Source organism: Crotalus tigris, unplaced genomic scaffold, assembly GCF_016545835.1.
Source record: "Crotalus tigris isolate CLP2741 ecotype Arizona unplaced genomic scaffold, ASM1654583v1 scf7180000017789.496130, whole genome shotgun sequence".
Classification (NCBI taxonomy): Eukaryota; Metazoa; Chordata; class Lepidosauria; order Squamata; family Viperidae; genus Crotalus; species Crotalus tigris.
In genome coordinates, this window is record NW_024096636.1 from 244,091 (window position 1) to 271,328 (window position 27,238).

General features: G+C 37.5%; 2 protein-coding genes across 10 annotated transcripts in view; one reads left to right on the top strand and one right to left on the bottom strand.

Annotated features, from left to right (window-relative positions):
• Positions 1-6,093, bottom strand: part of DHX58 (DExH-box helicase 58) — a 40,288-nt gene extending 34,195 nt beyond the window's left edge. The window contains exon 1 of one of the 3 annotated variants that reach the window (XM_039342336.1): positions 5,966-6,093. Coding sequence is in view for 1 of the 3 variants with exons in the window: in XM_039342334.1 (XP_039198268.1) it covers positions 787-834 (48 nt within the window). In the remaining 2 variants the exon portion in view is untranslated. Of the gene's footprint in view, positions 1-786; positions 891-5,875 lie in introns of those variants that run through there. The other 2 variants (XM_039342335.1, XM_039342334.1) reach the window with 2 other exon arrangements.
• A 67-nt stretch (positions 6,094-6,160) lies between these two features.
• Positions 6,161-27,238, top strand: part of DNM1L (dynamin 1 like) — a 47,670-nt gene continuing 26,592 nt past the window's right edge. For 2 of the 7 annotated variants that reach the window (XM_039342326.1, XM_039342330.1), the window contains exons 1-4: positions 6,508-6,574; positions 15,942-16,026; positions 17,607-17,754; positions 25,624-25,662. In XM_039342326.1, coding sequence (XP_039198260.1) covers positions 6,540-6,574; positions 15,942-16,026; positions 17,607-17,754; positions 25,624-25,662 — 307 coding nt within the window. In that variant the 5' untranslated portion in view covers positions 6,508-6,539. Of the gene's footprint in view, positions 6,434-6,507; positions 6,575-15,941; positions 16,027-17,606; positions 17,755-25,623; positions 25,663-27,238 lie in introns of those variants that run through there. The other 5 variants (XM_039342329.1, XM_039342332.1, XM_039342331.1 and 2 more) reach the window with 4 other exon arrangements.

The following is a 27,238-nucleotide window of genomic DNA, read 5'->3' on the forward strand; positions in this document are numbered from 1 at the left end:
GACCTACATATATATAAATATATATATACACACACATATATATATTTGTTTTCGTAGATTTTCACGGGTACAGGTATGCAGGTCTTGGCGTATTCGGGTCTTTTCTCTCAATCTTACACGGGAAAAGACCAGAATACGCCAAGACCTGCATATATATATATTATGTAATACAGAATACATAAATTTGGAGAACTCTCTCTCTCTTCCCCCCCCCCTCTATATATACACATACACATACACACACGTACATATACACTGCATATATATGAAAGCAAAAAATGAAACAAAAAGGAATTGCAACGATCAATACATATCACATATCCATTACGTATTAAGCCATATTTAAAAATATTGAAATTTAAAAAAAATGATAATACTCTTATTGTTAAAAGTAATGAAATCTCTTTATATTACATTCTTTTTTGATCAATAGATAAAACTGTCTTTCTGAACCAAATAAATTATACATCTCTTGAATCCAGTCCTTAATATCAGGATAATATTACATTCAGATTTTTCAAAATATGCTCTTAGCAAGATCCCAAGCCCAATGTAACCAGACCTTCCAAAACATTCAGATTTCAATGGTTTTAAAGTCAATTAAAATTTCCAAAGAGATGTCAGGGACTCTAAGTATGCTGTATATATCTAATATTAAGCATAGACTGAAATAACATGATCAGCAAAGAAATCCAAAACATTATAAACCCATAAAATATTTAAAATATTCACAGCCCAGAAGCGAGTGCACAATTCACTACAAACCGTCGCAAATTATATACATACCCATTCAATAGCCTGACCTGGATGCGATGGGACAGACTTATGACACATGAAGCCACATTTACAAGACTACCAAGCTTTCTGTTATGCACAGTGAGAGCTTGAAACGAAACCAAAAATTGCTTCAGTGTTACTAACTGTGGAGCCCCAGCCAAGGGGGATCTCGACAGCCACATAAATACGCTTGCCTTTGAGACACTGGACTTCTGCACAACACCCCCCCCCCCAATACTACTGAATCCCAAATCAGAAGAAGCTGGTAGATTCTTCCTTATTATGTTCTGGCTGACTTTATTCCTGTTTTTTAAAAGGAAAGTAGGTGTAAACAGAAATCCTACCTACAGTGAATGTCAGCAATTAAACTATCATGACTTTTAAAAGCATAAGGGGGATTTCTCTGTTGGTGTAACTTACTCTCAAATCAAACTATTTTCAGGAGAATGCCTAATTGCAATATCCATTTGCACAAGGAAGCAGAGGGATTTGGGGGAATGTGTCCCTGGCTCCAAAAAAGGGGGGGTCTCTAAATCCTCCCCCACAACCTTCCTCTACCCTCTGCAACTCCCAGGAGCCACTATGATGAACCAGTTGGGGTGCTGTACAAAGACTGGAAGAGAGGTCCAAGTCCAGCCTCAGCCCTGGCAGTTACACAATGTTTGATCAGTTAGTTTCATCCCAGCCTACCACACAGGGATGTAGTGAGGAAATAACTGAATGAAAGAGTGCTGGGATCACTGCCTTAAGTTTCTGGGTACAAATTGGGATAGAACTCTAATAAGAATTGCTACTACTATGCTAGGCAGATAGGCTAATTGGTAAATATGCCACCATCTGCTTTCTTCTAGAGAATGTCCCGCTCTGCCTTGATTTAGCCCTCTCCTGCTCTGTACTGTGTCTATACTTTTAGACATGGCAGCTAAGGCATATGATGAAAGCTAAGTTCCCTATTGGCATGAGAGGGCTGGCTCAATAAAAAATGCAAGTCTTGATTATGCGGATCAAGGCTCTGGAACGGAACTAGAATTGAATGTTAAAGAGAAAGGCAAATAAAAGGTGGATGCCTGCAGGGTTTACCTCAGTGACTGTTCCTTCAGACAAGAATATACAGATCCAAGAAAAGCTAAAGGGCCAGAATGCAGCCCATTTCTCCCAAAATATCAAGAATCTAATCCCCACCTTTGTTATCGGTTTCCTGCAACCTCTATTCCAGATCCCCGTTTGGCTGGCTTAATAGGTAGCAGGTAAACAGGTGTTCCTCCTGGGACATAGAGGAACAAAATGAGGCAAGTTCCCCTCCCTTTTTAAAAGCTGTGTTATAGGAGAATTTTCTTTGCTCTTGATTAGCAATTTAGGCTGAGGCTTTCCAGGGCTGTTTCTGCAGAGGACTTAGATTAGCAGGTTAAAAGTTTAGCTTCCCTTTAACTCTTTTAGAATAAGGTTCCTCTCCATTCATTAAATGTTTTATTTTCTGTTAAAATGCCTATTATGTTTCTTTGAACCCCCATTTGGGTGCCTGTGTAGACCAAACTTTTTGGTCCTTCTAAGAAAGTTTAAAGTTTAAGTTTAAACAGCAACACTGGGAAAGCATAGTGTCCCAAGCTTTGTCCTTGTGTCCATTGGTGTCAGAATTCACTGTGAAAATTCGTGGAAAATCCAGGAACTATTTCCTATGGATAAGTTTACACATGACAAACACAAATATAATTTGCAATTAAGTGCATTGTGTGAACCTAGTCAACCTAGTTTGTAAATCTAGTTTGTAAACCAAAATATAAGGATTGGGGTGTTGTGTAAATGCAAACTCAATTGAACTTTTGGGTCTAAAATGTCCTGTCCTACTGAAGTAAAATTCTACTTATTTTAAAATTGACTTATGGCCAGCCAAATAAAACTATTATATTGTATCAGGGAAGCCGTACCTACATATTTTATTAAAAGAGATATATTTGTGAGCTACTTGTTTCATCAAATGTGATTTAAAACTTTTGTGCTACAAAATTTAGCTTGCTCTGATTTGTAAATGTTGATGTTTTTATTACAATATAGTGCTTTTATCTTATTTATCATTGCATATTATAAGTTTACATAAATTTGCTTTAGAAAATTGCAGATATTTAATTGGCAAACAAATAATATCTCTAGGATTACTTTGCTTCCTTACACTTTCAGTAAGATACTCAGTTATGATCAATGATGGTTTGATCATGATAGCAGTACTCTTTGACTTATGACCATAGTTGAGCCTAGCAATTACGGTTATAAATTGTGACTGTCATAAAGTGGGTCATCATGTGACTGACCCAATTTTATGTTTTTTTATTGTAGTCATTAAGTGAGTACAGTAACCACAACATGAATGCGGCAGTCATTAAGCAAACCATTGTTTGCTCTGGACCAGTTTTTACCGGTACTAGAAATGCCAGCTCCTAGCAAAACCATAGTAAATTGAGGTTACATGACTACAGGGAGCGTCAAACAATTGTAAATGTGGGTGGCTGAGCATCCAAAACATGGTCATGTGACTGCAAGTGTGAGGTGCCCAATTGTCAAAACTTTGAAACTAGGTGATGAGCAGTTTGGGGGAGGGGGGTGGTCTGGCAATCCAATAGATGTTATGGCTAAGAAAAATTGTGCCTTGGCTGGAAAATAAAAATGTTTTTGAAAGTGATCACAATCCAGTTGTGAAATTCTGTATCTTAACCCCTCTCAGTAGGTTTGGTAAAAGAGGTTTCTATGAGAATATTTCTTTTGGGGGTATTCAGTTACCAAACTTCTTTTATACTTGTAATTCTTTAAAACAGAGGAATCCAACAAAATATAAAAAGTTCCTTTTAAAGGTTCCTTGTGGTGTTCTTAGCAACAATAAGCAGTTTGCCTTTGCCTTTGAATGGTCCATAAAAATAAATGAAGCCATAAAATTAATTGTACTGCAGATTCTGGAATAAGGATAGCGTTGCAGCAAGAAAAAAGAGTTTTCCCTTTTTAATAAAATAAATGCAATTCTTATGAGTTCTTATTATCAAATTGTTAATATAAAGATTGCTACTTATTTTTACTCAATTTTAGAACATGAATGTTTTTATTTTTTTTAAATGGGGATTTGCTTCCATGACCTTATTGCTATCACAAGAGCAGGTAAAGCCATTTTGAATGACTACAGCAGTGGTTCTCAACCTTTCTAATGCCGCGACCCCATAATACAGTTCCCCATGTTGTGGTGACCCCCAACCACTTATACATCACCGGGTGCCAGGGGCGTGGCCAAAGAAAAGGGGGAAAAATGGCGGTCAGCCTTGTTTGGCAACCCCCGTGAAATGGTCGTTCGACCCCAAATGGGGTCCCGACCCACAGGTTGAGAACCACTGGACTACAGTCTCTCTCAACATTCCAACCTAAATCTGACCATTTATTTGTCAAACTATAATATGAAATTATCATCTTCCTTGATAATTTTCTTTGGATTTCTTTTCCTCTTCTTTATAATATCATTGGACAACAAAGATTTTGCTTCCTGAACCCTTTTGGGCATATCTTATAGATTTTTAGCTGCTGATTACAAAAACAATCTCTAATTTAATTTATCATGTACCTTTTTATAGACATTTTCTGTTTTTACACAATAGACCCTTCAGAACTGTTGGCTACATATGCTGCACACATAAAAGCAACATACAAAAATATGGAACTGTTGTTGAAACACATCCAGCACAGCAAGTACACCTGGAATATCTGTGGAGATCTCAAAGTATGGCTCTGCTGCTTGGATCAGAAACATCATGGGGCCAGAGAAAATAGCCTGGAAACTATTCAAGGATGTCTCTGATAATTTTCTCGGCAACTACAGAGCACCAATCCAGCTAGTTGACAAGCTTCCTATTGCATACAAGACCTTGAAGTACAACATATCAGTGAAAATTCATTTTCTTCATTCACACTTGGACTTCATTCCTGAAAATCTAGGTGCTGTCAGTGACAAACCTGGTGAACATTTTCACCAGGATATTGCCACAATGGAAAAAAGATATCAGGGCAATTAGAATACATCAATGCTGGCTGACTACTGATGGATACTATAGCAAAATTCATCACATCGAGTATAAATTGAAATTAGCAATGAAACACTTTTAGTCTTGCTATACTCATGTAGCATGTCGGAAATATTGTGCAATTAAATACATTGTAATCATTACAAATTAATTTCATATTTCTCAGATTTCCTCTGTGATAGAGTCATTCTAAAATTATATTTGTGTTCAATCTGAAGGGGTCTATCATAATCACCAAGTTTTTTAGGAAACAAAACTTTTGAAAAACTTTGTTGTTCAGTGTATTTTGCTACAAAGAATCACAAAACTGAAAGTTCATGGAGCTTTCTAATCCAGCATTCAGTTCTCATTACAGGTAGTCCTCGACTTATGACCACAACTAAGCCCTAAATTTTTGTTGCTAAGCAAGTGAGTTAAATGAATTTTGCCCTATTTTACAACCTTTTTAACCATAGTTAAGTGAACCATTGCAGTTGTTGAGTAAATCTTGTGGTCATTAAGTGAATCTGGCTTTCCCCCATTGATTTTGCTTGTCAGAAGTCAAATAGGAAGGTTACAAATAGTGATCACATGACCTCCAAGATAGTGAAACTGTCATAAATACATGCCAGTTGTCAAGCGCCCAAATTTTAATCACATGATCATGGGGAATCTGCAATGGTTGTGTGAAAGCCAGTCATAAGTCTCTTTTTTCAGCGCTGTTTTAACTTCCATCACTAAACAAATGCTTATAAGTCGAGGACTACTTGCATGTGACTTCAGTAATTCTATCAGCAGGACACAGGCAATACAATACCTTTGGGATTAATGTCCTTCAGCTACTGGTGCTGAAAAGCATAAATCCTTCAGTAGAGGTAGATCTTGATTAGTGCAATTAATAAAGCTCACAAAATGGATACATTATTCAAATTGGTACTATTCAAGTGATATGCCTATGGAAAATAAGGTAATTGTTTCTGGCTTGAGGGAAATAGGCAATAACATTTTTAAACGTAAATGTTGACGTTTATTAATAAAATATATCAGTAAATGATTAGAATACTTACAACAATTTCATTTGTTAACAACGTCAAAGTAGTTATAGAAAGTAATGGAAAAGCAAAATAATTCTGAAATTATTCCTTCCAGATACTCACAACTATTTAAAATAAATAAACCAAGTGAACCAAGTACAAGCTGGATGATCAAAGACCTATCAAAAGTGTACGTGCGCATGACGAATTTTCCGCAGTTTTTCCGCCCCAGAAGGACCGTACTACAGTATCCGCCATGCTTTGCGCCCACGCCGGCTACGATCTTGAGACGGGAGAGCGCGCAGGGCCTGTTGGGAGCGCGCGTGTGTCGGCGGCCGGGGAAGGTGGCGGAGCGAGCGCCCTTCCCTGGCTATTTCTCCTCTCTCTCTCCCTCTCTCTCTTTCTCTCCCTCCCTTCCCCGTCCATTCATTGCTGCCCTGCGGACTGTCTGCGCTCCCCTCTCCGCTGGCTGCCGCCGCCGCCACCGCCATGGAGGCGCTGATTCCGGTCATTAACAAGCTGCAGGACGTCTTCAACACGGTGGGCGCCGATATCATCCAGCTGCCGCAGATCGTGGTGGTCGGGACGCAGGTGAGACAGGCGGGGCCTGAGCCAGGGTGACCTCCGCCCGGGCAGGAAGCGAACAGATGCCCTTGGTGGGGGGCCCTCCAAGCGGAGGAGCGGAGCGTTAAGTGGGATGCGGGTGCCGGAGAGATGGGTTTCTTTCCTGATGTGGGTTCGAGGGAAGGAAATATTCATCGGCCAATGCGAGTCTTGCAATGTGTGGGGTTGGGGGTTGTTGTTGTTGTTCTCTAAATGTATATGCCGCCCAACTCCCAGCGAGTCTGGGTGGTGTGCAAATTTTAAAAATGCATTTATGGCTATTGCAGTTGTAATTAGTATTGGCAGTCTTCCAGTTGTTAGGTCTGTTTTAGAATGGCCGCGAGCTTTAGTAATTGTATTGAAGTATTTAGAGGCTTCTTGAGGCGCAGGGTTAAGTTTATATAAATAAGTAACCGGTCGTGATGTGTTTATTAGTGGGATCAACAGTGGTATTGACATAAAAGCTTTTTCTTTCTTTTTTTGAACCACGTGTTATTCCCCTCCCAGTGTGAAAGAAGTCACTCCCAAATAGGAGAAGCCTGTTGATAGACTCTTTCCAATCCTGACTTAATTTGCTAGTCAAGGGGAATTATTAAAGGGAACACAACAGGAGACTGGTCTGGCAATTTAAATTTTGGGGATAGCTCTCTAAATCAGGGGTCTTCCAACTCTTCAGCACATTGACCCCTTCAGATTGTTCATCAGTTCCCAAACATTTATTTTGATAACATAAATAATTTGATAAATTCTACTTTGATAGCACTACTAACAATAATTTCAGTAATCCCTTGGATAGTGGGGATTAATTCTGGAGTTGATACTGACCACTTTGGGGAAAGCTGCATTAACTCTACATTTTAAGATTATCAGAAGGCCTCTAGTGGTTTGTTTTGATGTTAAATCCTAAGGATGGGATTAGTCAAGTTTGTTAAGCCATTTAACTAACATTTAAAGTGAATGGGAGAAGGTGCTTGGAAATTCTGCAATGGCACATTGGCAGGTAAAGTCCTGAGCTTGTTAAAGCTAAAAGGAAAAATGGGAACATTCTGTCCCCATGTAGAAAGTAAGAGAAGTTTGTAGGTCTTTGTCTCAATATGTGCTGTCTGGAACTACTGTGCAGGAAGACTTATCCCTGCAACAACTGTGTTAAATAGGTCTTTTTGCTGTTGCTTTATAAATGAGGAAATGCATGTTGTAAAACACATACAGTCTTATATAGACAGTATATAGGTAAGGTGCTATGGAGGGATTTGAAAGTGATAATGAGAAATATTTTAATATGATAGGGTTTTAAAACAAAGTTATTCAGAGAACAGTTTGGAGGTGATGCAGTAAACAGGGATTATTCTGTCAGATGCTTGCTGGGGTGAGTATCTAGGAAAAATATGAATGCCACACTCTGTTCTGTAGAGGAAAATATGCATAAATTGTGATTGATAAATAAGGATTAAAACTGTAGAAACCACAAGAGATTAGATCTCAGTGGTAAGAATCCAGGAATATAATATTATGAAAATTAGGGGAAATGAAAATCAGAAGGTTAAGTGAATATATTTATTAAATTTAGTTGTCACCTCATTTTCCAAAGCGGTGCTAGGCAGCTTACATTTTAATAAATATAGAAATATAAAAATTATAAATATAAAAACAAACTGACAAAGAATCAAATACATGTATAAGGGATAGCATTTTCTAGAACATTTTTTAAGTATTTCGGTTAACAGATTTGTATTATTTTTCCATAATATATTCTGGGCTAAATTTACTGAGATCTTACTCTGGTGCTGTTAAACTTGTACAGTGAAAGGTTGAAGATCTCAATTTGCAGCCAGCAAAGTCATTGATCCAACCAATCTGCCTGCATCCAGCTTTCAGCTGTTTCAACATCAGGCTTTCCATTACTGGAAAATGCAATTATACAGAGGTTGAAGGGAGAATAGCAGAGGGAATCTGAAGCCATATTTATTTTCTGAAGCTAAACTTACTTTCTGACCTCTGAGATGACATCAGGAATCATAGAATTATGGCTAAGTAACATTTCAAATCAAATTACTACAGTGTTTAAGATAATATAAACACCTAGTTAATTAATAATGCATTATATTGTATACACATTATAGCAAAGATTTTGTGTTCTATTATATATTCTAAATGGAAAACAAGCTTATGCACTGTTCATATTTAAAGAATATGTCTTTTTTTAAAAGTTATTGCTAATAATTCCATGCCATGGTAGATCTGCTAAATCCCATTTCCCAGAAGCCCTATCATCAGTAGGGAATAATGAGCATTATTGGAGTTGTAGGTCTGAATTAAGTTCCACCCTGGATATTGTTGGATCTGTGGGACTTAATTTAATGAAAACACATTTTAACTGTAGGATATAAATTACCGGTAAATAAAAGTATCTGAAGCATACCATAAAATACGGGTTTTCCTTGAGTTCTCTTGTTTTTTTCTCTGTCTTTTAGGGCTTGGATTTTAATCACCCAGTCAAAATCAGTTAGATGAACCCTTAACTTTGATTCCTCTTATCTTTGGTTTGTCTCAGCCATCTTTTTCAGATGCCATATATTGGTGTTGGTACTTGGTTCCTTGTTTCTTTCCTACCGGCTTACTGTGTTATCAAAAAAATATTCTGTAATTGAACACCTCCTACAGATTGATGTAATTTGAGGGCAACAGCATGGAAATAAAGGCTATTTATAAAATGTTGTATAAACATGGTAGTAACCTGGGTCCAAAAATAAATTTCCCAAAATAGACCAAAAAAGTATCAGAATCAGAATAGAGCTAGGAGGGACTTTGGAGGTCTTCTAGTCGAACCCTCTGCTCAGGCAGGAGACCCTATACAATTTGAGACAACTGGCTGTTCAGTCTCTTCTTAAAAATCTCCAGTGATAAAGCACCTACAACTTCTGAAGGCAAGCTGTTCCACTGGTTAATTGTCCTCACTGTTAGGAAGTTTCTCCTTAATTCCAGGTTGCTTCTCTCCTTGATTAGTTTCCATCCATTGTTTCTTGTCTTGCCCTCTGGTGTTTTGGAAAATAAATTGACCCCCTTCCTCTTTGTGGCAACCTCTCAAATACTGGAATACTATTATCATGTCCCCCCTAGTCCTTTTCTCTAGACTAGTCAAACTCAAATCCTGCATTATTCATATGTTTTTGTTTGCAGGCCTTTAATCATCTTAGTTGCTCTTCTTTGCACTTTTTCCAAAGTCTCAATATCTTTTTTGTAATGTGGTGACCAAAACTGGATGTAATATTCCAGGTGTGGCCTTACTAAGGCTTTATAAAGTGGTACTAATACTTCATGTGATTTTAATTCTATGCCTCTGTTTATACAACTAAGGATTGTATTAGCTTTTTTGGCTGCTGCCACACACTGCTGGTTCATATTTAAGTGATTGTCTATTAGGACTCCAAGGTTCCTTTCACAGTTACTTTTTTTGAGCCAGATTTCATCTAATCTGTACTTGTGCCTTTGGTTTTTCCTGCCTACATGTAAACCCTTGCTTTTCTCCACATTATAATTTATGTTGTTGGATAGGGCCCATTTTTCAAGTCTGTCAAGATCTTTTTGGATCCTGAGCTTATATTCTGGGGTGTTATTTATTTGCTGAAAAACTTTTTTTATTATCTTTGACTTTTGTTGCAAGTCTTTGTTCACTCTGAGCCTTTGCTTTCCTGACTTCTTTGCAGATTCTGGCTAGCTGCTGATATACTGCCTTAGTTAGGTGTTCCTCTTTCCATTTTTTATACTTGTCCTTTTTGTCTTTCAGTTTATCAGAGAGATCTTTGTGCAACCATGCTGGTTTCTTCTTAGTCGTCTTATTTTTCTTTTTTCCGTGATATTGTGCTAGACTGGGCTTTTATTATATTTTTCAGAGTTTCCCATGCTTCTTGACTTGTTTTCCCCTTTAGAATTTTCATCCATGGAATTTTTCTTAGAGTCTCTCAGAGTTTGTTAAAATCAGAAGTGTATTCTAACTGTCCCCAACTGAGCAGCCTACAAATTGTAGAGATTGAAGTTGAACACATTTAGATATCACCAGATTGGTGATGGGTAGCTTAGTCAATGAATTTAAAATTTCAAGCAAGATAAAATTGGCCTTTATTTAGAAATGTTAACATTCACCTGCCTGTTAGAAAAGCATGGCACTGTTTGTGCCTATATAAATAGGAAAGCCCGACTTATCTACTAATCTTATAAAGTAAAATTAGGAATAGGATTTGTAGGTCTGTGAGATATAATTTTAGTTGGGTGAGGCACTTCTAATCCTTTGCCAAATACATTTCTAAATGCCTAAAGGCCAAAGAAACATGACTTTTGTTGCAATAGGAATAGAAGTATTATGTAGATTTCTACATGTGCCCTGACATAAAATGAAATAAACCTAGAAAGTAAGGAAAGGCTAAAATAAAGAAAAACAGAGTTGCTAAAATGAATAGTTTTAAAAAGTACTTTTTTCATCAAAATCAAACAAAAGTTTGTTGGCAGACACTTGTTAATAAGTTTGTAAAAGGCTGTAGTCTTAGCATAATTTAAGAACCAATTACTAACAGAAAAATGCCAGCAACTTAATTCAAACATCAAACACATTGTAGCTCATAGTTTTAATGAAGGGATCTTGTCTAGACTCCTTACGTATATATGAAGAAAACCAAATCTATTGAAATCTTTAACTATTACATCAGTTGCATTTTAAAAACTGAAATGTAATGTCAGTTATTAGAGTTAATTAGGATATATGTTTATTCAGAAAATTTGGGTAATGTGTACAGAATGGAAAATAGTTTAACTGGATGATCAAAGTATATTGTAATCAAATGGAAACTCTCTTCTCATATTTATATCCTGCCTTTATTATTATTATTTTTTCAGAACAAGTTTTATTAGTTTTTTTGACTCTTTTTTTTCTTCAATTTTTATTATTTTATTTTCATTACAATCATAAGAAAAAAAATTTCAGATAGTTTTTTTTGACTCTTACAACAAGGTGCTCGAGACCGTGGTGCTGGGGGAATCAAACATCCAACAACAAAACCATATAAAATAACCCAAATAAATACATTGAATATTCCCTCTCTATATTTAAAATAATCCATTTCTACATTAAATTTCTATAAATCCTAATCCTGTTTTTAAACTTTATTAATTTACAATTACCATAATCTACTTAAGCCTTAAGTAAATATATTATCACTTCGGGTATCCCTTCCAAATGTCTAGTTCTTAATCTCCTAAACTTAATTTTATCACACATCTCTCTTGTTTCTTCATTCACTACTCAATATTTATCCTAATGAAAATAAAATATAACTCTAGCTTATACATATACAATCCATCAATCAGTCTATCCCTAACAAAACAAAATAATATCAAACCTTAAATCATTTCAGTCCGTTAGGCAAAATTCAAATCTCATCCCAATAATTGTTATGTCTAAAAACACCCATATTATTACACAAAGCATCATATTATTAATTTAGCATACTCAATTAATTGTTAAATCAATCCAAGTCACTATAAAACCTCTTCCATTTTCATTCATTCCATTACAAAATAGTTTTCATACAGATAAACCTATTATTCCCAAGAATTACATTCTTAATCTATTTAACATATATATTCTGGTAATCACAAAATTTACTCTCGCTTCTAACTCTAAATCTTAAACCTTAAATCAATCCATATTTCTACAGTGCCTTTTAATCCATTACATATAGTTTTAAATTTCTCTTTTCAGTCTTATTCTGGCTTTCTTTTTGTGCCAGGCCGGTTTCCATAACAAGGCTTCCATCTCAGCAAGTAGATCTCCTTTTGTCACTTGTAATATTATTTGAGTTGATAGAAAACACCCCGTTCTCTGTATTGGGCGTCTGGCTCTTTTGTCATTAAACCTTCGTTGCTTCAAAAGTTCCAGTCTCAATCTTTGGTTCTTCTGATCCTCGAGAATATAGATGAAATGCTTGTAAGGTAAAATAGATTCCTCTTTAATCTCAATTAGTTGTTCTTCTAGTATGTTTTGATTTATAGCATAGTCAGATGAGGTCTGGAGATCAGTTTGAAGGTTTGGAGAATTTGGAGTAAGGCTTCTGGCTCTAATTTCTGTACTAATCTCTTTGATTTTAGCACATACTTCTTCAGTGGCTTCGTAAATTTTTTCCAATATAAGTTTATAGTTTAGTTGTAGGTAAGGTTTCTCCATTTTAATAGTAATTGAAGAGAGTCCCTTTTATCTTTTAGTGGAAGCTATATATAAACAATATCCACCCCCACAATTTCCCACAGCTGGATCAGCTTATCTTTTCTCTTCAAGAAGTTTGAAGGTCAAGCCCATCTCATCTCCAAGGAAAAACAGACAATTGCAATATTAACTTTTTGCCACAAGATGTCCTCAGTGAGTTACAAAATCTTTCCCAGATACCATTTTTTTCTTTTCTCTCTCTTTTAAAAGAAAAGGTGGGAAAAAAGATATTCTTCCAGTATAAAGTAATAGTAAAGCTCTAAAGAATTTTTTTTTTTCTGTACCCCAAAGTAAATGAAAATAAAATATAGTCATTAAAGTTACTTGATCTGTCCTTTTGTTCAGACACCGTCCCACACATGCGAACGCCGCTCTTTCAAGGCAGGGAATTAATTCCAACAAAGCTTTTACAGGCAAAAAATAAAATAGGGTGAAGAGAGGAGAAGGAGAGGTCTCACCCGGATCATCCGTGGTGGGTCTTTCACGCTTAGATGTAGCTGTGACTTTTGACTGGTGCAGCTAAGGATTCAGCCATCTTGCAGGACAATCTTTGTTCCCGTCAGCCCTAAGGAGTTAGCTGGAGCTGTGGAAGATGCTGCCGCCCTCCTGCAACTACCAGCAAGCCTCCACCTCGGTGGTCGCCCCTCCAGGGCGACTTTCGACCCATCAGGGGGTCTACCGGCGAAAAAAACACAGCCGGTGGAGAGACGAGTCTCTTCACTCGACCGGAGTTGCCGCGAACCGGAACCGGAAGTCCCTGCCTTTATTATTTTGATAAATAATGCAAGGTGGCTAACATACCTAATACTCTTTCTCTTCCTATTAATCCATCCTGAAAGAGAACCATGGCTTATCATTAAAATTTTCTGACTCTAGCCTTTGCTTATATTAATTCAAGCATGCTAATTAGGATGATGGAAGTTGTAATCCAACATGTGAAGTTGAAACCCAATGCATGTGAAAGGCACAGTTGAAAAAAGCTGCATTTTGATTGACAAAATTAGTCACACAGAGGATACTACACACCTTGTGCTCCCTATCCAGATCAAGAAAATAATACAATAGTTGAAATAGTTTTCACTAATCTGGCTTCCTGGTCTTGTGATGTATAGGCATAAAGTCCAAAGGTTCCTGCTTTTCCTTCCCTATGTGGGAGATAGACCAATCCCATATAAGAAAAACATTTAACTTAATTATTCAGAAAAGAAAATGTTCCAGATAGCATCTATCTTTTACAAATGGAGATTTATCTGTTAGGATGCCTGAGAAGATATTAAATAAGCTTTAAATTAATGCTGCAGATTACAAGAAAATTATATAGAAATCTAACCTCATTTATATATGGCAGGGAAGAAGGACTGGGGTATTCCACTTTGTTAGTTACCCAAAGCCTCTTTCCCTCATAGGAATGTGCATGTGTCATTGTTGAATATGTCATCTCCATCCATCAAATTATTTAATGTGCAGAGAAGGGGAGGGTTCACTTGGTGTTCTTCTAAAAGGGTTAAGGTTGGAATGACTAAAGGCCACTGTCTGTGGATTATATGTGCTAATTACCAACAGCACTGTTTCCAGGGACTAGGGAAAGTTCTATAGTTGTTTCTATAGTTAATGTAAGCTGTTGGTTGCTATTAATATTTTTCTCTGCTCTGGACTGTGTTTTACTTCAGGCTTGCCAATTAACATTTTAAATGTTTAGTAAATAAATATTGGTTTATATTTTTGCTAATTGAAATGAAGGATGTGTGTGCTTGCTCTAGGTTGGGAGTGTGCTGGAGGCAAACCTAACTGGAAATTACCCATAATACAGGTAGTCCTCGGCTTACAAACACAACTGAGCCCAAAATTTATGTTGCTAAGTGAGACTTTTGTTAAGTGAATATTGCTCCGTTTTACGAACTTTCTTCTCACAGTTGTTAAGTGAATCATTGCACTGGTTAAGTCAGTAACACAGTTGTTAAGTGAATCTGGCTTTTCCATTGACTTTGCTTGTCAGAAGTTTGCAAAGGGTGATCACATGATCCTGGATGACAAAATTCCAGTCCTAATTTGGGTAGTTGAGCAAGGAATACCTGTAATGGATTTAAATTAATGGAAGACAGTTTCTGATCAAAGGCTGGAAGTAAGTTCTTAAGAAGTAAGAGTGGTTTGATAGTAAAACAAATTACCCAGAGAGATCACAGTCTTCTGTTTAGTTCATGCAGGTGTTCAGGTGAGGCTGCCCAACCATCTGTCAGGGATGCTTTGCTATGATGCCTGTAGGCCTAAATGGCCTCAATGCTTCCTCCAGTTCTGATCTCAGACCTATTTAGCATTCTAGGACATTAAAGTAGCAATTCTTTAACAGAGAAAATTTAAAGTGGGATTTGAATCTGAAATGATAGCACTAGTGTCATTTGGATCTGGATTTAAATTTTCTTCGTGATGTACTTAGATTAACCACCAAACCGCAAGAATATCTGGTATACCACTTAGCAATTTTTAATAAATAATCACTATTAAACACATCACCACCTACTCTCTGATAATTTTGTCTCAGGGTTACACATCATTTATCTAATACAGGGGTCTTCAAATTTGGCCCTTTTATGATTTGTAGACTTCAACTTCCAGAATTCCTCGGCTAGGCATGCTGGCTGAGAAATTATGGGAACTGAAGTCCACAAGTCATAAAAGGGCCAGGTTTGAAGACCCCTGATCTAATACAATTTATCTAATTTATAGACATAAATCCTGTGTCATAATATAGATAGGTATGAGTTATTTTTTTTCCTGCAACAGATCAACATGGCTACTCTTATTTCTTATTCAAGTTATTTCTGTTTATATCTTGTCTCTGCAAGATAGCTTTGTTCCTTCTCTGGGCTGTGTATTGCAGACATGTCAAACTTGCGACGTCACGTGACATCGTGCGACGTATTGGAACTTTTCCCCCATTGCTGGCAATGGGGTGGGCACGGTTTCCTCGTGACACGTCTGGCTCACGGGCTGGCAGTTTGACACCACTGGTGTACTGGAATACATGATAAATGAAATGGACAGTAATTACCAGTAGTTGTTGATTCTTTACAGCCCAGAGAATACCAAATGAAAACATTTGCAAGGGATGCAGTTAAATTGTATTTAATAATATACTGCAGGGCCACATCACGTTTTGTTTGTTTTTCACATACTAAGCAGAAATATTAAACAAATATTTAGTTTATGTATATTTATTAAATTAAAATATTTTCCATTTTGCAGTCAAGTGACTCTACTGATTGTCGCTGTAGTACAAGAATGTGACTTCTGCTTTCTCTTTCTTCCTGATATGGTTTCCTTATTGCAGGTGAAATCAAATTTCTGAAACTGATTTGTTGATAACTGTTTGGTATTGATGAAATAATGGTTTAATCTATTCATGCTGCTTAAAAGTTACCTACTTAAGAGTCTGATATGGTGGAGTAATAACTTTTGTTCCCAAATGTTCTTTTTACATACTTATGAGTGAAGTAGAAATTTAAAATTTGAAAAGTGTATTTAAAGGGAGTTTATTACAAGGAATCATATATCATATTTTTAATATGTTACTTTTCTGTAACTAGAATACACAGGGGTCATCAAAACTTTGCAGGTTGTCTTCTCATTGCAGATCCAGGTGAGAGTGTTGTGTAGATTCTGTGGTAGTTGTGTGCTTGTTTTTGTATGCTCATATTCCTGGCAGATTTAAATAGGCAAGGTACATTTAAAAGAAGGCAAAGAAACACAGGTTGGCACGAAGTATATTAAACGGCTTCATAATCATGAAAATCCACAAATCCACAATCTCAAAGTCCCAAAATGTTTACTCCTTTTCATTTATTCTTGTCTTTCTATCAATGAAAGACCCCGCAGGACTCTTTTCCAAACACCTGATTCTAGAAATAAAGTTTTAGTTCTGCTCCGAAACTCAGTAACGTAACATTAAACATGCATCACCAGGAATGTTCTGCAATCATTAGTTAGCAATTGATTCTGACTGATATATTCATATTATGCACCGGAAGATAGGTGTCAACGTTGCAAATGAACTTGGCTGAAGCCATTTTTTTCTTTGTTTTCGGTTGCCACAGAGTTGGGAGGGGGGATGTGTATTTTAGGTTAGACAAAACAATAAATTGTCCTATGGGAACCAAGGTCATTGCCGGGGTTTTGGTGGGCTGCAGCTTTCGTTAGAAAGCCTGCCAAAGTAGATTATTGGGGAATGTGATTTATGACATAATACTGGGGTGGGAAGTTCAACTTTGTAACATTGTAACCTTTGGGAGGGAACTTCAGTCTTGATTTCACTTTTGATTGTGCAGATACTATGCAGCCAAATAAAATGTTCTTTAAGGAAGCCTCTTGCCTTGAAGTTCTGATTATTCTGGTCTCATCTATCTGGTCAGCAGATTCAACATACTGTATTTTTCCACCTACAAGACGCACTGTGTATAAGACGCTCTCTGCGCCAATCAGCTGCTTGGCGGAGCGCCGAACACCTTAGCTGGTAAATCCGCAAGTTCAGCTGTCAGAAGATCTTGCCCCCTCCTCCCTCCCATTAGTGGCAAACACACGGGCTTGACACCTGCACCAGGCGGCATGGCAACCCACACAGGCATGCCCTGGGCTGCGGAGGTTACCATTATTTTTCCGTGTATAAGACGCACCTGATTTTTGAAGAGGGTGTTTGCAGGAAAAAATAGCGTCTTATACATGGAAAAATACGGTAAGCATCCTGTGCACTTCAATATCACCTTTTCTCCCTTTGAACCTGGATTGCCAAAGACAAATTCACTTCCCGTGGTTCGATGGGCGTTCATATTGATGATTGCTTGAGATGCAGGAAACTCAGTTCAAAGTTATTGGAGTAGTGGCATGAGTATTTAAGTCCTCTCTTCTCATTTTCAGAGCAGTGGCAAAAGTTCTGTGCTAGAAAGCCTGGTGGGGAGAGATCTGCTCCCAAGAGGCACTGGGATTGTTACTCGAAGGCCCCTCATCCTGCAGCTGGTACACGTTACAACAGAAGAATGTCGGAAAACTGCTGGAGATGAAAATGGTAAGGCCTGCGAGATTAATGGATATTTAAATGGCAATAGATGATTGTGAGCCATTGTTATGCAGTCAGTGCAGAGAAGAAACAGTACTTAAATTTCTCCTATGCCTCAGGTTTTTTGATTATTTTCTCCCTTTATACATCCTGATATTAAAGTACAGGTAGCAAATTGCAACAGGAATTCAGTAATTTTACGTCTAAAGGATATGTGGGGAAAGAAAGAAAAATCTAATGGAATATGTTTATCCTGTATATGGGTATATATATGTAAGTGTTTTAAAATATTTTTATTTCTTTTTGGACATGGAATGTTGGGGTAATCAAAATTAGGCATAGTATTTTAATATTATTTTAGATTAAGGGTTCTCAAATAGTGTTCTATGGAACCTGGTGGTTCTGTGAAAAGTTAAGAGGTTCTGTGCAGGTGAGAAAATTCATTTGAATGCAGCCAATTTTCTTTCACTAGAATTTTGACTCTTGATAAGGGTTTTGGAAATGAATTTTTTTATCGGGTTTCACAGGTTGAGATAGTTTGGAAACTTCTGCTTTAGCATGTTCAAAGCATTTTATTGATAACTTTCACTATATCTGAGAGCAGGTTAGAGTATATTAGTATTATATTGTATTATATTCAGAGCTCCAGCATCTGGAGACACTTTCCCACATAAAGAAGGACCTGTTTGTGTAAAATATCTCTACCTTAAATTTGTGCAGATAGGGTGTTGGAAGTATGGCTAACCTTTTTGATGGTCAAGGTGGATAATAATAATTTAAAATACATAAATAAAAATCGGATTTTTAAAATTTAAATTGGATTTTGTAAAATTTTTTATCAAATGTATTTTAATAAAATGCTTTTGGAGTAAAAATCTATCTAAATATAGTTTTCTATTTAAGATACATTAATAATTTAGTTTATTCCACATGAAATGGAGCTTAGTTATGTAGCATGAGGCTGTATATTCTGCAATATTTACATTTTTAGTAAACTCATTCAATGAATCCAAGCTTTGCAAGCTAACCTGCACTCCATTGATGCATACACACAATTTCACAGTAACCATGAGATAAATCATAAAACAAAGTTCAAAGTTTGCAAATTTATGTACACTACAAACTGTATGATGGAAGAAAAATGCGTCTGTACCAGACTCTTAAGTGTTTTAATTAAATAATAGAATTTGAATAGTTCTCCAACTATCGCTGCACACAGCCGCTCCCCTCCCCGTTCTCCGTTATCTCCAGTGATGGTGACGGAGGGCTGGTGGAGGGAGGCAGCAGGGGAGGCTTGCGCTGCCCAATCACGGCGCAAGCCAAGGGAGAGTTGGTAGAGTAGGAGGGGGCAGCTGCTGCCAGGCAGGTAATTTGTTGGACGAAGCACGAAGAAAGCTCCTCCAGCAAAATACTACCAGGCTATAGCACTAGTATGGGTAAGAGATTGGATATTATTAAAGAACAGGAGACTATTATGTCTGGAGGGCTATGACCTACAAATAGGATGGCATGCTATATTATGGGATCATAAATATAAAATACATAAATATTTTCGAAGACACTATATTAGATAAGCTCTTATCGATGTATGGGCAAAAATTTGGCAATCAAATTATACCTAGTTGGATCTCACCGTTAGAAATATATGTACACCCAAAATTTACCCAATTAGATAAGATCATAACATATAAAAACATTTTAGATGAAAGAGGGGAATTGAAATCCAGGAAAACTGTCCAGGATGAAGGGATAGAATTAGAATGGTGGGCATACCTGCAACTGCAGGCGAGATATTGGAAAGATAAAAAAGAGTTAGACATTAAATTAGAACCAATAGAATTGGATAAAATAACATTGGGATCGGAGGATAAAATGATTAAAAAATTATACCACTATTTGTTAGATCAGGCAATATATGAGGAATAAGTAAAAGTGATTATGTTAAAATGGAGCAAGGATTTTGGTCTTAATTTTGATCTGCACATCTGCAAGAACTATGGGCAAGAAACGAGAAGCTTACTTTGGCCACCTCTTACAAAGAAAACCTCTACAAAATGTTCTATAGATGGCATCTCCCACCCATAAGATTAGCTAAAATGTGTTCCAATGTCTCCTCTAAATGTTGGAAATGTAATCTGACAATTGGAACATACTATCATATGTGGTGGGAGAACACGCGAGCTCGTGATTTTTGGAATAGGATCAAAGAATGGTTGGAAGAAATATTAGAGTGAGCTGTAGAGCCAAAACCAGAACTTTTCCTATTAAATATAACCACGAGTACGACAAAGGCGTACTTTATTTAATGTTACACATTCTAACGGCTTCCAGACTGGTTTTTGCTCAAAATTGGAGGAATAAAGGAATTCCAACGGAAGAAGAGATCCTGTATAAAATCCTTTCATGTGCTGAGATGCACAGGCTTAAAATGATTATGAAGGACAAGACAGAACTCAAATACTTTGAAATCTGGGACAAATTTTACCGTTGGTATGAATTAAGGAGAACTGCTTGGATCTCAAGTTAATGATAGGATTGAAATATATATATAACTGTACATATAATTGTATATTTAATTGTATTACATAGAAGGATGAGGCTTATATAAAGGTTAAGAATGATGTATTAAGTTTTTGTACCATGAGAAACAAACTGTTAGGAATACTTACTCTGGAATGTCACGCTTGTCCATTTTTGTTTTAATTGTATTAATTGTATTTAATTGTAAAAAACTTTTTAATAAAAAAAAGAAAGCTCCTCCAGCGGCAAACGACAGCAGTGGAGCTTTTTACCGTCATTCCCCCGGTTCCGAAATGGCGGAGTGGGACCAGGCCTATCCCGCTCATGCTCCATAGCATGGTAGCCCGGCTCGGGAGGGGAGTGAAGGGGAAGGTTGCTGAGCAAGGAATGGCCTGGCTGGGGGGGTGCTGAAGTAAGCGGGTGCAGGGCATGTGGGGCAGTTCCATTCCCTCCCCCACCTGTCTTCTTGTGGCAGCGGCATGACACGTGCTCTCCTACCCCATTGTGGCAGCAAGGTGGGACGGAGTGGGCAGGGTCCTAACTAGGGCTTATTTTGGGGGTAGGGCTTATATTAGGCCCACCCCCCAAAATCAGGGTAGATCTTATTTTTGGGGTAGATCTAATTTTCGGGGAAATAGGGTATGTGTTTAACCTATTAACTAAAATCGGTTCTGATATCGCTATTTTACTAACCTGACAGCTTATTATTCTAAATAGGAAATCTTCATTTTGTTTGCAAATAATAATATTAAAGATTCTAACTTCCAGCAAGAATGAATCCTTACATTTAAAGAGCACCTGTCATCTCAGATCCATCATGGCAGTGCCTGTTGGTGGGTATCCACTCGCTGCCCGCCACGTCCCTCACCTTGTTGTTTCACTGCCCCATCACCAGCCGTCCCATTAAAGTGAATGGGACTGTTGGTGAGTCAACAGCGGGTCAGAGGAGGAGATGACAGTTGCTCTTTAAAAAATTATGATTTAAATCAAATCCACCCTGTTTATGGTAGGATAATGGGCTTGGCTCTTTGGCCTCTTTACATATAGCTGAACAAATAATTTTTGGAAGAATAAGGAGACTAGCAATTATGAGCAAACAGTGATTAGTACTTTCTAGAGCTCTATTAACATTTATTTACTGTAAAAGAAAGAGTTTGTCCTCTTGAAAAATCATCCTTTCTCTTATTTATGTTTGAGTGCCTCATGCTTAATCAGGAGATTAAGAAAATACAATTTTCCCTTCCGGGAAAATGATTTTAATTGGGCAACACGGAAAGTGGAATATATTGAATCTATTCTTATTATGGAAAGAAAAAAAAGATCAAGAAGTTATATTATTTGTATGGCTAATATATTTCTGAAAAATACCTTGAGAAGTGTACTGAAATTAAAAAGTTTAGATGATGAAAGAAAGATACCAAATTTTTGCCATCCTTACAAAATATACTTTATTGATTGCAGCTGGCTTCACTGGTGGAGGAAATTTTGCATAAATATATATCCCATAGTAAATTTATTAGAAACCCTCAAAAACATTATTTGCTGCATTTGTATACTAGATTACTTGAGAAGAGATCACTGTTGGTGAATAATATCTGGCAGACAGTTGAATTTTTACTAAAGCTTCCTTTAATAACAACTGGGATTTGGGGAATTGTCTGGTCTGAATAAATGCTTTTAAGCCCCACTTAAAAAAATTGCTGCATATTAAAGTGTTTCACAAAATTCTTGGCTGAAATCAAGTTGTACCTGCTATATGTTGCATTGGTTTTTAAAGCCTCTCTAGTCCTGCCTTTTTCATTAGGATGCATTTGTAGCCCTTGATTATGAATTTAATAAAAAGCAATTCCCTTTCCTCACCCAGTTTATGTATTCTGAAGATATTGAATACATTGGTTTTAATGGCAGCTTTTTAAATTGAAGAACGTGAAACCACTGCAATCTACAATCTCCTGTACACTTAATGAAGAAATCTCTGTATTACTTTGTTCTTATTAACCCTATTAATGAAGTGTGCAAAAGGTAAGGATTAGAGCAGAGGTATCCAATGTTTGTCAGTTGGCGGACTGGAGGGAAAGGAAGGGGGAAGCATTTTATGCGTGTGCGCATGTGCACACACAAACGGCTGTGAGCACGTGTGACGCAGATGTGGCGGTGCTAGCACCCGCATGACACTCGCTAGCACTGCCCCATTTTTGCCGCATGAGCGCTAGCATTGCCCTATTTTTGCTGTGCGGTGACCCGTTTGCATAGCGACGGTGCTATCATGAGTGGGGGTGAATGTGTGCACTGGCCAGCCTGTCCCACAGCCTGGTGGCCAGTAGGCCACAGCCTGATAGTGGGCTGTGGCTCATAGGTTGTGGACCCCTGGATTAGTGGTTAATACTTATGCCTCTACTCTGCTTCATGGATAGCCCTAGAATCTTTTCTGTGTTACAACACTGTGATGGAATGGCTTACCAAGTGTGCATGTTCTGTTTTCTTTTTTGATTTAGGTAGACAAGCTGTGAGCAAGAGACTTCAGTCCACGGGTCGGGAACCCGCAGCCACATGTGGCTCTTTGAGCCTTCTCCTGCGGCTCCCTCCTCCGCCATTTGCACAGAGAGAGACAGAGACAGAGAGAAGCACTTGCGCTTCCCTTCTCTCTGTCTCTCTGTGTGTGTGTGTGTAAAAGAGAGTGGCCTCATGCTATTCTCGGACAAGCTGACAAGCTTATTGGGTGGGGCTCCTGCCTTTGCTGCAGGAAGCAGCAGAAAGCATCAGCGCTCTCTCTCTCTCCCTCTCTCTCTCTCCCTCTCTCTCTCTCTCTCTCTCTCTCTCTCTCACACACACACACACACACACACACACACACACATACACACACACACTGAGTGGGGGAAGAGGACTGGCAAACCAAGGGCAGGAGAGAGCCAGCCCAATAAGAATGTGTATCAGCTTGTCGAAGAACAGCATTAGGCCAGCTTACCAGGTGAGCAGAAGATAGAGAGATAGATGATAGATAGATAACTCATGCACAGCAGTCTCTATTTCTTTTTAATTAAACTCTTCAATCAAGCTCCCCCCCCCTTGCGCAAGTGCAAGTTTTGCAGCTCCCAGTGTTTTCTTTTCTCTGGGAAATGGGTCCAAGTGGCTCTTTGAGTGTTTAAGGTTGCTGACCCCTGCTTAGTCCATAGGTACATAAGCTCTGATCTGTTTTGTGTTAAGGACTGCTAATCTTTGTCAGGCTGAATTACATTTTGTAGAACTGTGGGAAGCCAGATTTAAGGGCACTGTAGCCTGAATGCAGAAAACATGATACGATCCACATTCTTGACAATAATCAATCTCTTCTGTTGTTTTCCATGGCATTTCAGAGTCAGAGGAGATAACAATAGGGAATTGGTTAGGGATGGTGGATCAAATGTATCAGGTGTACTGCATGTAGCGAAGCTGATGTGAACCACATGTTGGGTCACAGGACAAATCCTAAAAGGACATCTGAACAAGTCTGTAACCATCAGAACTTTAAAGACCTTCCTGCATCCACAGTTGAAGGTACTGGGTGCTGAGTTTAGCCAGATTGTGATGTTTTATATGCCTGTTTATTTGATAGTTTAGGCAAAATTTATAAAGAAATTAAATCAGAAAAGAATAAAATGCAGTGAGAATGAACCACGTAGAACAGAGCAAATAATCCTAGTTACTGCATTTATATGAAAAAAGGATGACTCTGACTTTAAGACATTTATTTTCCAAAAAGGAAAAAAAATAGAAGGAAACCAAATATAAATTCTATGTAGTGCCTGGATTTCCCAGTTGCAAAGGGTTGCTAACTCCAGCTGAGATCTGTCCCCACAAGTAAGGTTGTATTTCTGTTTCTAAGTGTGTCTGTTTGTAAGTTAGTGAGTGTCTCTCTCTCTCTCTCTCTCTCTCTCTCTCTCTCTCTCACACACACACACACACACACACACACACAGAGAGAAAGAGAGAGAGAGAGAGAGAGAGAAAGAGAGCTATGAGCCTCTTATATTGAGCTACCTGAAAAAGTAAACTTCCCTCAATTGTGGATGCTTAAATCAACACTATTTAATTATGTTGCAATATAATCTGTCATTTTTTATTGATGACATCCTATTCTCTCTCTTGTATACCTAAAGACAATATTGATAATACGCCCATCTCTTATTTTGTCTACCACAACAGTGTTATGAAGAGCGTTAGGTCAACAGAAAGTGTGACTAGCCAAAACTTTTCATACTAAGGGAGGACTGAAACTCATAGTCTCCAGTTTCTGATCCACCTCTGTAACCATTATGCTTAACTGGCTTTAGTGTTAAAACTTACTAAGGTTAGTATATTGTGTAAATTGCAGCCACCAACTTTTAATTGGCTTAATTACATGGATTGTGACAGTGATGTCTGTAGATCATCAGTATATGAATCAGTCTTATATTGCAGTTTCCTGATGTAGGCAGGGAATTCTAGTAGTGTCCCCAAATATATACAAGTAGTCTTTGCTCATCAACTGCCTTGTTCAGTAACTGACATTATGACAGTGTAAAAAAAACCCTTTGCAATCAAGCCTTGCATTTATGATGCTGCCCTTTGGTCACGTGATTGCCTTTTGGGTGCTTTGCAATTGGCACACATTGATGACCGTTGCAGCATCCGCTGGTCACTGGGTCTCCATTTATGTGCTTTGCAACTGGCTTGGAACAAACAGTTAATAAAGAAGGTGACAGGAGAATCATAAGTTGTGGTCATGTGATGTTTCACTTAACCAAAGGGGAGGTGATGTTGTTAAACCTGTTGCAATTACATGATCTTCCTCTTAGTGAACATGGAACTGAATAATGTGATTGTGTTTATTCAGTGAGGACTACCTGTGCAGAGGGACTCAGGCTGAGGCAGCCTATAATAGAGTTCATGTAAACATTTTTTGACAGTGAACCATTGTACAGCTACAGTATATGAGCATGTTGATGTCTATATACATTAACCCAAATTGGGACATTAGCTCTGCATTCTAAAAAATGGATGGTTCTGTTCTGTTTTCTGGTGCTTAATTCTGCTTTTGGTAAATGGAGGTACTACATGATATAAGATTTAAGAGAGTTAATTGGTCATTTCAAAGTCAGCAAGCCTTTCACCTCTTTGATGATTATCTGCTTGATGCCTACAGCTTTTCAGATGAAATCTTGACTTCATTAATAGTTTCTTTGTCAGTACCTATGTCTTTGTGCATGCTGTAATTTTTGCAGGACTAATAAAAACCCGTAACTTGAAGTAACACAGAGAGATCTGAAAGGGGCAGGGAACAGACAAGACAACCCTCTGTAGAACTAAACCTTTGATGCTGTTTCTTTTTAACTGCAGACCCTGCAACATGGAAACATTCAAGGCACCTTTCTAAAGGTTTCCTATTCACTTCTTTTTCCCACTACATGGAATTTGCATGCTTATTTATGTAGTGCAGCCACCAGCTTTCCATGTCACCATCTATTGCTGCCTGCTGTTTGTATTTGTGCATTCACACGCTGGCTGCTCTGCTAAATCTCTGGTTTTGGTTGGCTGCCTTAATCTGGAACTTTTCATCTCTCTGCCTGCATTTGTGTCAAATCAGAACCTAACTAGAAATCTATCCTTTTTCTGGAAAGTGGTATAATGCTTGAACATAACTGTTTATAATCTTTCTTCTTTTCCTTCAAGCTATGGGTAGTGTGCATTTCTTGGAAGCAGTAAATGGTGAATAATTGCAATAAGTAGTACTGGAAAAAGAAGACTGTCTAGCGTCATGGAAATGTGACATAGGCTAATTTGAGAAACCATCTGCAAGTAAATTGTTTTGTATCTGCCAATGTTTCTGGAAAAGCTGCTTGTTCTCATGATGGATCTGCAGGCCACCCAAAAAACTGGCTTTCTTTTAAAAAGTTGCTTTAAAATAGAGTCACAAAATCAGCATGCTTTTCTTATTAAACAAGATTCATCAAATTAGGATGAATTTTGACCATAGCTACCAAGTGCCTCCAAGCTAATGTTTTCCAAGCAGTTTCTCCCCAGATGTTTATATTTTTTAATATGTATTAGATAATGTACATATTACATTATTTTTATATCTAACATTTATATGGGCACCCAATAAATGTTACAGTTGGACAATTGGGACTATAAGTTTCAGAACTAGAATTATAATTTATTTGGCACATTAAAAGCTGAGAATACTGCTTTGGACAAGTCACTTTTTAAAAAAAACAAAAAGAGATATTCATTCACAGATTATTATAAGGTAAAATCTGGATACTTATGTTTCTATGAAGGGAATATTCTTAACTGTTATCCAAGGAAGCCACAGTTATGGATAATATAAGGATAAAAGTGAGCATAGAATTGAAATGGGTCAGGAGGTATGAAATTCCTTGACAGAAGCGTTGGGCTGCCTTAGACATCTACTCAATACTTTTATAATTACCCTTTTTAATGTTTGTCCCTTTTCTCCCCTGGAAAGTTTATAGTAACTTTCTTCTTGGCATGTAAAACAAGGGAGTTGCAGAAGATCCTATATAGATAAACACGGTAACAGAAGCATTCTCTTGTATGTCTGCTTGTATAATGGCCCCAATTCAGTTGTAGTTGTTTATGACCAAGTTACATATCAAGCAAGAAGATTTTGCCTAGTCGTTATTAGTTTTATGACTTTTATCAGCTGTCTATTTAACTCCATTGATGATATGAAAAAAATGCACACACAGGTGTACTTTCTTGCTCTGTAGCTGTTTCAAAGACTGGCTTAAAATGGATCTAAATAGAAGAAGGAGCCGTTTATGGTATTACCAGTTCTTAGTAGAGTGCACATTATTTGTAAATGCTAATTTTTTTGTGTATAATTGACTAATGTTGCTTGTTTTTAGTTTCACCTCAAATAGTTGAAAGAGCATAGCTCAAGAAACTATAGATGGGCAACTTTGTTTATGTTGCCCACCTCTTATCTCAT